Consider the following 12,863-nt stretch of genomic DNA (forward strand, 5'->3'; position numbering starts at 1 on the left):
GTCCTTTAAGGATAGCCTTTGCCCCCCCCCCCCCCGCCCGAGGTCGCTGCTGCTCCCTGCTCCCCCCTGCATTAAAATAATCGTGATTTTAGGCAGCCCCGACCCCCCTCCCTCCCTTCCTTCCTCTCTCTCCTTCTAAACAGCTCCCGCCATCCTCCGCTCCTTGTCCCACCCCTGCCGCCCCCCTGAGGTCATCGCTGCCACTCCCCCCTCCACCGGGCCCCCCCCCCCCTCCGTCTTACCGGGCCCTCGCAGCACCTCTCACCTCTGTGTGAAGGCGCTGCGACGGCAAGAACAGCTGATCCTCTTCGCTGAAGAGTCTTCGGACGTCCCTCCTTTCATCCAGGGCCCACACTCAGACTGCTTTTTCCCATGCGAGGAACCTTAGTGAATTACTAAGCCCCACGGATCTTCCAATGACAGAAGGTACAGCCAGTGTCATCAGAACTGGCCATTCCAAATGCAACAAAACAGGTTGCAAAACGTGTGAGTTGACAATTGAAGCAGCCAGTTTCTGCCACAATGGACGGACTTATCATCTTAAACATCAGACGACATGCCGCACGACACATATAATTTACTACATCGTATGCCCTGTCAAAAGGTGTACATAGGTAAATCCAGTAGGTCTCTAAATGCCCGGAAGGTAGTAGGATAGCAGCGCAGAACATTGGGGCTCCGCTTGTGCAACACTGTATCAGCAATAAACACTCAATAGAATCCATGTGGTGCATGGTTATTGATCATGTTGTACCTAATTTGTGAGGTGGAAACCGCGATAGACTGCCATTACAGCGAGAAACGCATTGGATATACCACCTGGACATGGTTGAGCCCAATGGTTTAAACACGTATCTCCATTGGGGCTGCTTCATGTGATGAGCATCAGCTGAGTGTTACGTATGCTCGTGAGTGGGTGGAGCCCATGATTCAAAAAGAACACCAGCGCCATTTTTTAGTTCCCAGTTTGTATCTGATGCCATTGGAGTGAGACCGTAAGCCATGAGTTGTTTGTATGTGAGCAGGAGTGAGATATATATAACAGAATTGTTGTGGACAAGTTTTTCTGTGCTCTTACAGGTATTCGAAGAATATTCCCTTGACAAAGCTGTTAATGCGAAACAGGCTCCTGTCGGGATCACGAGTATACCTGGGACTAAATACAGATAAGTGACACAGATTTGTTTTCAATTCAGTTGAATGAACACACAGTTGCAGGCAGTCAGTTTTAAGGCAAAGCACTAAGAGACTGTGAAGACTGTGGCTGCATAATGTTTGAAGATATTTAATTGTTTCATGCAGAGGTGTGCTGGTAAATTTTTAACAACAGGCTCTTTCTCAGGACGTAGCCAGCTCTGCAGTTGGAAGGCCCAGGGGTGGCCGGGGTTGGTGGGGGGGAGCAACACTTGCCTCTCTCTCCTCCCTCCCTTCATGCGGGCACGCTAGGCCTACCTTTGCTGGCAGCCAATAAATGGACTGCCACCACTCCCGTCTTGCTCTGAGCAGCATGCTGGAACTTCTCTCACATGCTGGAGAAGTCCCAGCCTGCTGCCCAGAGCTGGAAACAAGGCGTGGGGAGCAGCAGTAGTCTATTTACTTGGCTGGCAGGGCTCAGCATCCCCACCAGCAAAGTAAAAGATAATTCAGCAGGGGGCCCAAGCCCACATTTTGGGAGCCAGTTGTTAAAGTAGCCATGGAGGGCCCTACTTTAACAACCGGCTCCCAAAATTCTTAAAAACTTAACAACCGGCTCTTGCGAGCCTGTGAGAGCCTGCTCCAGCACACCACTGGTTTCATGCAATCAACAGAAGTTTAAGTACGGGTGGTGTAGTTAAAATAATGTGATTGATCAGACAGTGCATACAAAAACGATCAGTAGAGAAAAATAATAAAAATAATTAAAAAATAATAAAAAAAGCGAAGACTAGAGACATTAAAGACTAAGGGCACAGCATTGGACACATTTTGTATGACGATTTTTTGCACTACGGGAGGCTGGGGGCAGTCAATGATTATAAAGTGTCATGAAGCATAGGCTCACCATTCTGGTGATAAAAATTGCCTAAGTGACCGTATGAGACGTCCCCTTCACAAATTAACAGCACCGAGTATCATACGTTCCACCACTACTTGGTTGTGTATGATCCATTTACGTATAGGTGGAACATTGCCATTTATTGTTTGACATTTATTCTAGAAATAAGCAGTGGATTTTCCCGAAGTCCGAAACAGTGGCCAATCCAGGTTACAAGTACCCGGCAAGATCCCAAAACAGTACAATACATTTTATGGTGCTTATCCTAGAAATTAGCAGTAGATTTTCCCAAGTTCATTTTAATAATGGCTTATGGACGTTTCTTTTAGGAAGCTATCCAAACCTTTTTTAAACCCCTCTAAGCTAAATGCTTTTACTACATTTTCTGGAAGAGAATCCCAGAGTTTAATTACATGTTGACTGAAGAAATATTTTCTCCGATTCGTTTTAAATTTAATACTTTATAGCTTCATTGCTTGCCCCCTAGTCCTAGTATTTTTGGAAAGAGTAAACAAGCGATTCACATCTACCTGTTCCATTCCACTCATTATTTTATAGACCTCTATCATATCTTCCCCCAGCTGTCTTTTCTCCAAGCTGAAGAGCTCTAGCTACTTTAGCCTTTTCTCGTTGGGAAGTAATTTCATCCCCTTTATCATTTTTGTCACCCTTCTCTGTACCTTTTCTAATTCCACTATATCCTTTTTGAGATGCGGTGACCAGAATTGCATACAATATTCGAGGTGCGGTTGCATCATAGAGCGAAACAAAGGCATTATAACGTCCTCATTTTTATTTTCCATTCCTTTCCTAATAATACCTAACTTTCTATTTGCTTTTTAACCACTGCTGTACACTGAGCAGAGGGTTTCAATGTATCATCAACGATGACACCTAAATTCCTTTTCTGGTCAGTGACTCCTAATGTGAAATCTTCCATCATGTAGCTATAGTTCGGGTTCCTCTTTCCCATGTGCATCACTTTGCACTTGCTCACATTAAACTTCATCTGCCATTTGGATGCCCAATGTCCCACAGTCTCATAAGGTTCTCTTGTAATTTTTCACAATCCTCTTGTGATTTAACAACATTGAATAACTTTGTGTCATCAGCAAATTTAATTACCTCACTAGTTACTCCCATCTCTAGATCATTTATAAATATGTTAAAAAGTAGCAGTGTCAGTACAGACCCCTGGGCAACCCCACTGTCTATCCTTCTGCATTGAAAATACTGACCATTTAACCCTACTCTCTGTTTTCTTTTAACCAGTTTTTAATCCACTATAGAACACTAACTCCTATTCCATGACTTTCCAGTTTCCTCTGGAGTCTTTCATGAGGTACTCTATCAAATGCTTTTTGAAAATTCATATATATAATATCGACCGGCTCACCTTTAGCCACATGTTTGGTCCCCCTTCAAAGGTATGCAATTGATTGGTGAGGCAAGATTTCCTTGTTGGCTTTGTCTCATTAATCCATGCTTTTGAATATGCTCTGCAATTTTGTTCTTTATAACAGTCTCTACCTTTTTACCTGGCACCGACGTCAGGCTCACTGGTCTATAAATTCCCGGATCACCTCTGGAACCTTTATTAAAAAATCGGCATTACCATTGGCCACCCTCCAATCTTCCAGTACCATGCTTGATTTTAAAGATAAATTACATATTACCAACAATAGTTCTGGAAGTTCATTTTTCAATTATATCAGTACTCTGGGATGAATACCATCCAGTCCAGGCAATTTGCTACTCTTCAATTTGTCAAATTATGCCATTATATCCTCCATGTTTACAGAGATTTCATTCAGTTTCTCTGAGTCATTAGCTTTGAATACCATTTCTGGCACTGGTATATCTCCCAAATCTTCCTCGGGGAAGACCAAAGCAAAGAATTCATTTAATCTCCCCGCTAATGGCTTTGTCTTCCCTGAGTGCCGTTTACCCCATCTAGCGGTCCAACCAATTCTTTAGCCGGCTTTCTGCTTTAAATATACCTAAAATATCTTTTACTATGTATTTTTGCCTCCAATGCAATCTTTTTTTCAAAGTCCCTCTTTGCCTTCCCTATCAGTGCTTTGCATTTGACTTGCCATTCCTTATGCTGTTTCTTATTATTTTCAGTTGGATCCTTCTTCCATTTTCTAAAGGATTTTCTTTTAGCTCTTATAGCTTCATCTCACTTTTTAACCATGCCAGCTGTTGTTCGGTCTTCTTTCCTCCTTTTTTAATACATGGAATATACTTGGCATGGGCTTCCAGGATGGTATTTTTGAACAGCATCCATGCCTGATGTAAATGTTTGACCTACTACTACTATTTAGCATTTCTATAGCGTTACAAGGCATACGCAGCGCTGCACAAACATACGCAGCTGCTCCTGTAAGTTTTTTTTTCACCGTTCTTCTCATTTTGTCATAGTCTCCTTTTTGAAAGTTAAATGCTAACGTATTGGATTTCCTGTGTGTACTCACTCCAAAGCCGATATCAAATCGGATGCTATTATGATCATTGTTATGAAGTGGCCCCAGCACCATAATCTCCTGCACCAGATCATGCGTTCCACTAAGGACTGCCTAGAATTTTTCCTACTCTTTTTGGCTCCTGTACTAGCTGCTCCATAAAGCAGTCCTTGATTTCATCAAAGAATTTCACCTCCATAGCATGCCCTGATGTTACACTTACCCAGTCAATATTGGGGTAATTGAAATGAAAATTATAGCAATAATCCTACACTTATGTACCAGGTATTTAAAGGCGTATCTTGTAAGTTTCAATGAAAAGCTGGTGGAGAAAAAAAAAGACTTCAGTTTTCACGTGAACACTGAAGTCTTTTTTTCTCCACCAACTTTTCATTGAAACTTACAAGATACGCCTTCAAATACCTGGTACATAAGTGTAGGATTATTGCTATAATTTTGATATTGAATGCTACAGATTCCAAATATTATTCAGGGTAATGGAAATCACCCATTATTATTGTGTTGCCCGGTTTGTTAGCCTTCCTAATTTCTGATAACATTTCCACATCTGTCTGTTCATCCTGGCCAGGTGGACAGTAGTACTCTCCTATCACTATCGTTTTCCCCTTTACACATCCATAGGGATTCCAATATGTGTTTTGTTTCCTGCAGAAATTTCAATCTATTTGATTTAAGCCAGAGAATGTGGTAAAGGCAGTTAGCTTAGCGGAGTTTAAAAAATGTTTGGGCAGCTTCCTAAAGGAAAAGACCATAGACCATTATTAAATGGACATGGGAAAATCCACTATTTTTGGGATTAGCAGTATAAAATGTTTTGTACTTTTTTGGGATCTTGCCAGGTATTTGTGACCTGGATTGGCCACTGTTGGAAACAGGATGCTGGGCTTGATGGACCTTTGGTCTTTCCCAGTATGGCAATACTTTTGTACAATGCTACTCCTCCACCAATTCGATCCACCCTATCACTAAGATATAATTTGTATCCTGGTATGACAGTGTGCCACTGGTTATCATCCTTCCACCAGGTCTCAGAGGTGCATATTATATCTACATTTTCATTTAGTGCAATATATTCTAACTCTCCCATCTTATTTCTTAGGTTTCTGGGATTTGCATATAGACATTTCAAACTATGTTTACTGTTCCTATTTACATCTTGTTCAGCAGTTGGAAGTGTTAATTTGCAATCTTTTGTCTGCTTTTTCTTTAAAGACACTTGGTCTACTGTAGTCTCTATTGCAACCTCGCTATCGGAATACCTTATCTTCCCTGTTTTGGTGATATCTTTGAAAGATACCTTGTTCCGTACCATGCGCTTCTGAACGACTGTCAGCCTTCCCCCAGGTTCCAGTTTAAAAGCTGCTCTATCTCCTTTTGAATGCCGATGCCAGAAGCCTGGCCCCACCCTGGTTAAGGCCATCATTCCGGAATAGGCTCCCTCTTCCCAAGAATGTTGCCCAGTTCCTTACAAATCTAACTCTCTTTCCTGCCCCATCGCCTCATCCACGCATTGAGACTCCAGAGTGCTGCCTGTCTCTTGGGCCCTGCGCTTGGAACGGGGTGCACTTCGGAAAATGCTATTCTAGAGGTTCTGGATTTGAGCTTTGTATCTAAGAGCTTAAACTTGGCTTCCAGAACTTCTCTCCCAAATTTTCCTATGTCATTGGTACCCACATACACCAAGACAGCCAGCTCCTCCCCAGCACTATCTAAAATCCTATCTAGGCGACGCGTGAGTTCCGCCACCTACGCACCAGGCAGGCAAGTGACCAGGCAATCCTCACATGCGTGGTAGGAACACTAGATGTGCTCTAAAAGGTTTAGTAGCTTCTGTAAACTCCGCACCGGGCAACATGGATAATGCCACCCACATGTGAGAATATGGCCTGCTTGTCCGTGGAGAAGATAATTACTCAAACTTCATATAGCTAGACAGCAATTATGAAACTTCTCTCAAGGCATGCAGTCTTTTTTACTTTCTACTGAAAGCTCATTTTCAAAGAAAAGGGCTGGCATGCACAATGCAGATACAAAATACCATCATACTTTGTGCCTGCATTTGAGCAGGTTCAAAGTATAATCCAGAAGTTAAAGTGTGGTGATTTGAAAATGCAACCACCATATATACTTATCTTCCCATTGACTGAAACCTGCTTAATTTTACCTTCAAGTGAGGAATAATAATCAAATTGTGTTTTTAAATGCATAAAATATTGATCTATATAAACATACTTGGTTGTAGCCCCTACAATTTCTGAGTGAAAGTAAAAAAAAAAATCATTGTGCTAGCACTATAAAATTTAAACTCACCTGGTACATCTGAACCACATTAGTCCCTAGATATTTTGCTCCATACAGTATCCCATCGGGCCATTTCACTTGAACAACATCTCCTTCTGCTGGTGGGCCCAGCTTGAGACAGTCTCTGCTCTATTTAAGGAAGAAAATATGACATACCTCAGATTGGTTAGAAACAATTACATCATGAAAAAAAACTAAAAACTAGTACTTAATAGCTTCTTCCCAGTTAACTCCCACTTTCTGGCCCTTGACCAGATATTCAGTAGCACGTAATTGGATAATGCCACTACATATCTGATCACTATGTACTACTCCTACTTATCATTTCTATAGCGCTACTAGATGTATGCAGCACTGTACACTGAACACGTAAGAGACAGTCTCTAATCAACAGAACTTACAATCTAATCAAGACAGACAAACAGGACAAATAAGGAATAAGGGAATTACTTAAGGTGGGAATTATAAAACAGAAATGGGTACTGAACAAGTGAATAGGAGTTAGGAGTTATAAGCATCCTCAAAATGTTGAGCTTTCAACCTAGATTTGAAGACAACCAGAGCTGGAGCTTGACGTACTGATTCAGGAAGTCGATTCCAGGTATATGGTGAAGCAAGATAAAAGGAACAGCATTTGCAATGGAAGAGAAGGGTACAAAGAAGAGAGATTTAACCAATGAAAGGAGCTCCAGGGGATGAGTGTAGGGAGAGATAAGTGTGGAGAGGTACAGAGGAGCTGCAGAAAATGAAGATACATACCTGTAACAGGTATTCTCCGAGGACAGCAGGCTCAATATTCTTACATGTGGGTCGTCGTCCACGATGGCCCCAGGAGACCGGAAAAATCTTCAAAGCTTAGAAATATTCCGGAACGTTCCATCACACGGGCCGACTCACCGCACATGCACGGATGGCTTCCCGCCCGTGACGCGAATGGCAGCTCTCAGTTTAATAAAAAGCAAAACAATATAAATAAAAACAACTCCAATGGGGAGGAGGGAGGGTTGTAAGAATATTGAGCCTGCTGTCCTCGGAGAATACCTGCTACAGGTATGTATCTTCATTTTCTCTGAGGACAAGCAGGCTCTAATATTCTTACATGTGGGGTATCCCTAGCCCCCAGGCTCACTCAAAACAAAGAACATTGGTCAATTGGGCCTCGCAATGGCAAGGACATAGCTGTGTTTCTTTTCAGGTCAATCTAAGTTAAGTGAGAGTGCTGCCTGGAACAAAACAGAAATGGGCTCAGGAGGGTGGAGTTGGATTCTAAACCCTGAGCAGATTCTGCAGCACCGACTGCCCAAACCGACTGTCGCGTCAGGTATCCTGCTGAAGGCAGTAGTGAGATGTGAATGTGTGGACCGATGACCACGTTGCAGCCTTGCAAATCTCCTCAATGGAAGCTGACTTCAAATGAGCCACTGACGCAGCCAGTGACATGGCCCTCAAAAGTCAGCCCAGCTTGGGCATAAATGAAGGAAATGCAATCTGCTAGCCAATTGGAGATGGTGCGTTTTCCGATGGCAACTCCCCTCCTGTTGGGATTGAAAGAAACAAACAACTGGGCGGACTGTCTGTAGGGCTTAGTGCGCTCCACGTAAAAGGCCAATGCTCTCTTACAGTCCAAGGTGTGCAACTTGTCCTCACCAGGGCGGGTATGTGGACAGGGAAAAATGTTGGCAAGACAATTGACTGGTTTAGATGGAACTCCAACACCACCTTCGGCAAGAACTTAGGGTGAGTGCGGAGGACTACTCTATTATGGAGAAATTTAATATAAGGTGCATGGACTACTAGGGCTTGGAGCTCACTGACTCTACGAGCTGAAGTAACAGCCACCAAGAAAATGACCTTCCAGGTCAAGTACTTCAGACGGCAGGAATTCAGTGGCTCAAAAGGAGCTTTCATCAGCTGGGTGAGAATGACATTGAGATCCCATGACACTGGTGGAGGTTTGACAGGGGGCTTTGACAAAAGCAAACCTCTCATGAAGCGAACAACTAAAGGCTGTCCAGAGATAGGCTGACATTCTACATGTTGATGGTAAGCACTGATTGCACTGAGATGAACTTGTACTGAGTTGGTCTTAAGACCAGACTCTGATAAGTGTAGAAGGTATTCAAGCAGGGTCCGTGTAGGACAAGAAAAAGGATCTAGGGCCTTGCTGTCACACTAGATGGCAAACCTCCTCCATTTAAAAGAATAACAAGAGGAAGGGGGGGGGGAGCAACGATTTCTGGAGGTTTCGGGGGCTGGAGACCCACCGGACCTCCAGCCTCCCCCCACCCCCCCGTTGATGAATCGACGATTTCTGGGGGTTTCGGGGGCTGGAGACCCACCGGACCTCCAGCCTCCCCCCCCCCCCCCGTTGATGGATCGACAATTTCTGGGGGGTTCGGGGGCTGGAGACCCACCGGACCTCCAGCCCCCGTTCGCGTTTGCTTTGGGGAGGAAGGGGGGCCTGCCAGCATGCAACTGCATGCTGGACAGGGCTCACCATTCCTCCCCAATGATCCGCAAAATCTAACGCCAGCTCGGAGCTGGCGTTGATTTTGCTGCGGCCAGCGACCCAATCTTTGGTGCGCTGGTCGTTGATCATTGGGGATGAATGCGTTAAGTGCCAATTAGCATGCATTTGCAAGCTAATTGCGCTAGAAGCCCTGTTTAGCATGCATTTGCATGCTACTTGCGCTGAGAGCCCTCGAGTGCGCTGTTTCAGGCGCTCGAGGGCTCTGATCATGGGTCGGCTGCAAACTCTGGCACTAGTATGGCGTTAACAGCCTCTAGCGCCAGAGTTTGCTTTTGATCATGAGGGCCCTTGTGCCACATGGGGCGGGGGAGGGTGCCAACTGATAGTCTGCAGGGGGGCACCAGAGACCCTAGACACGCCCTGTCGAGGCTATTTGGAAGTCTTTACAAGATCTGATTGAAATGGTAATAAAAACAGCCCAAGACATGTCAGCAATTGTGAGTAAAGTTGATTTCTTAACTCAATCTTTGGAAAATACTATGCAAGAATCTAAGAACCAGATTATGCAAATTCAACAAGATATAAAAGAAATTAAAAACACAGAGCAAGTACTGATAAAAGATAAAATTATCATTAACAGAAAAATTGAACAATTGGAAAACTTTAATAGACGTTTAAACTTAAGAATCCTCAATTTTCCTGTGGTGGAAGGTATAAATCAAATGGAACTATTTAGAAAATACCTAACGGATGTGCTAGCTTATCCAAACTCAGCTATTCCTCCGGTGAATAAAATATATTATTTGCCATTGCGGCCACTAACTAGAACAGAATCTTCAAAAATGGAAAATATACCAACTGAACCATTGAATATATCAGCTTTATTAGAAGACGCTCTTTCTGACATTACTCAGCGAAGAACTTTAATTGTGTCTTTAGTATTTGAGCAAGATGTGAATTCGATTATAAAATTATACTTCAAAAACTCTGTAAAAAAACTTTGTGGACAGAGGATTTGGCTCTTCCATGATGTCATGAAACCAACACAGGATAGAAGAAAGAGATTTTTGGCTCTGAGAGAAGAAATAAAAAATCTGGAGGCAACATTTTCTTTAGTATATCCATGTAAATGCCTGATAAAGTTCTTGGGGATAAAATATGTCTTTTTTGAACCGGATCAGCTTCTCTTAGATAGTAAAAAGATTCCAGATAATCAAGAGGTTTAGAGAATAAGATTTCTGATTAAAAGTATGTGAACTGACCAGGCCATTTCCCTTAAATTGGTGTTACTATATAAATATCTCCTCATTTATAAAGTTCCCCCCCCCCCTGCTTTTTTCTTCTTATTGTGGTCTAAGAAAGTGATTGACTGTGGATAAAACATATTCTTGCTTTTATTTCTTTTTCTTTTTATGTATTGTACTAGACTACAGTCATCTCTGTATTACTGTTTGCAAGTGACCCTTGTAAAATGAAAGATTATAAATAAATAAACAAACAAACAAACAAACAAACACCTAAAAGAATAACACTTTTTCGTGGAATCTTTCCTGGAAGCAAGGAAGACTCGGGAGACACCCTCTGAAAGGCCTAAAGAGGCAACTTCTAGGTTCTCAAAATCCAGGCCGTGAGAGCCAGAGACTGGAGGTTGGGATGTTGAAGCGACCCCTCGTTCTGGGTGATGAGGGTCGGAAAACACTCCAATCTCCACGGTTCTTCGGAGGACAACTCCAGAAGAAGAGGTAAACAGATCTGACGGGGCCAGAAAGGTGCAATCAGAATCATGGTTTTGCGGTCTTGCCTGAATTTCAGCAGAGTTTTCCCTACTAAAGGTAAGTGAATGATACATACCTGTAGCAGGTGTTCTCCGAGGACAGCAGGCTGATTGTTCTCACGACTGGGTGATGTCCGCGGCAGCCCCCACCAACCGGAAAGAAGCTTCGCGGGACGGTCGGCACGCAGGGCACGCCCACCGCACATGCGCGGCCGTCTTCCCGCCCGTGCGCGACCGCTCCCGCCAGTTGAATGACTAGCAAAAGATGAAACACGCAACTCCAAAGGGGAGGAGGGAGGGTAGGTGAGAACAATCAGCCTGCTGTCCTCGGAGAACACCTGCTACAGGTATGTATCATTCACTTTCTCCGAGGACAAGCAGGCTGCTTGTTCTCACGACTGGGGTATCCCTAGCTCTCAGGCTCACTCAAAACAATAACCCAGGTCAATTGAACCTCGCAACGGCGAGGGTACAACAGAAATTGACCTACGAAGAACAACTAACTGAGAGTGCAGCCTGACCAGAATAAATTCGGGTCCTGGAGGGTGGAGTTGGAATTACACCCCAAACAGATTCTGCAGCACCGACTGCCCGAACCGACTGTCGCGTCGGGTATCCTGCTGGAGGCAGTAATGAGATGTGAATGTGTGGACAGATGACCACGTCGCAGCTTTGCAAATTTCTTCAATAGTGGCTGACTTCAGGTGGGCCACTGACGCTGCCATGGCTCTAACACTATGAGCCGTGACATGACCCTCAAGAGCCAGCCCAGCCTGGGCGTAAGTGAAGGAAATGCAATCTGCTAGCCAATTGGAGATGGTGCGTTTCCCGACAGCGACCCCTAGCCTGTTAGGGTCGAAAGAAATAAACAATTGGGCGGACTGTCTGTTGGGCTGTGTCCGCTCCAAGTAGAAGGCCAATGCTCTCTTGCAGTCCAATGTGTGCAACTGACGTTCAGCAGGGCGGGTATGCGGCCTGGGGAAGAATGTTGGCAAGACAATTGACTGGTTAAGATGGAACTCCGACACCACCTTCGGCAGGAACTTTGGGTGGGTGCGGAGCACTACTCTGTTGTGATGAAATTTGGTATATGGAGCATGAGCTACCAGGGCTTGAAGCTCACTGACCCTACAAGCGGAAGTAACTGCCACCAAGAAAATGACCTTCCAGGTCAAGTACTTCAGATGGCAGGTATTCAGTGGCTCAAAAGGAGGTTTCATCAGCTGGGTGAGGACGACGTTGAGATCCCATGACACAGTAGGAGGCTTGATAGGGGGCTTTGACAAAAGCAAGCCTCTCATGAATCGAACGACTAAAGGCTGTCCAGAGATGGCTTTACCTTCCACACGATAATGGTAAGCACTAATCGCACTAAGGTGATTCCTTACTGAGTTGGTCTTGAGGCCAGACTCTGATAAGTGCAGAAGGTATTCAAGCAGGTTCTGTGCAGGGCAAGAACGAGGTTCTAGGGCCTTGCTCTCACACCACACGACAAACCTCCTCCACTTGAAAAAGTAACTCTTTTTAGTGGAATCCTTCCTAGAGGCAAGCAAGACCCGGGAGACACCCTCAGGCAGGCCCAACGCAGCGAAGTCTACGCCCTCAACATCCAGGCCGTGAGAGCCAGGGATGGAAGGTTGGGGTGCAGCAACGCTCCGTCGTTCTGCGAGATGAGAGTCGGAAAACACTCCAATCTCCACGGTTCTTCGGAGGACAACTCCAGAAGAAGAGGGAACCAGATCTGACGGGGCCAAAAGGGCGCTATCAGAATCATGGTGCCGCGGTCTTGCTTGAGCT

At 44.4% G+C, this 12,863-nt stretch overlaps 1 protein-coding gene across 1 annotated transcript in view; it reads right to left on the minus strand.

Moving 5' to 3' along the window:
* The window catches only part of KDM4C (lysine demethylase 4C), an 865,731-nt gene that overhangs the window by 23,536 nt on the left and 829,332 nt on the right, over positions 1-12,863 (minus strand). Inside the window, exon 20 of the mRNA XM_030194306.1 lies at positions 6,832-6,951. Coding sequence (XP_030050166.1) covers positions 6,832-6,951 — 120 coding nt within the window. The remainder of the gene's footprint in view (positions 1-6,831; positions 6,952-12,863) is intronic.

The sequence above is a fragment of the Microcaecilia unicolor genome, chromosome 2 (genome assembly GCF_901765095.1).
Source record: "Microcaecilia unicolor chromosome 2, aMicUni1.1, whole genome shotgun sequence".
Taxonomy (NCBI): Eukaryota; Metazoa; Chordata; class Amphibia; order Gymnophiona; family Siphonopidae; genus Microcaecilia; species Microcaecilia unicolor.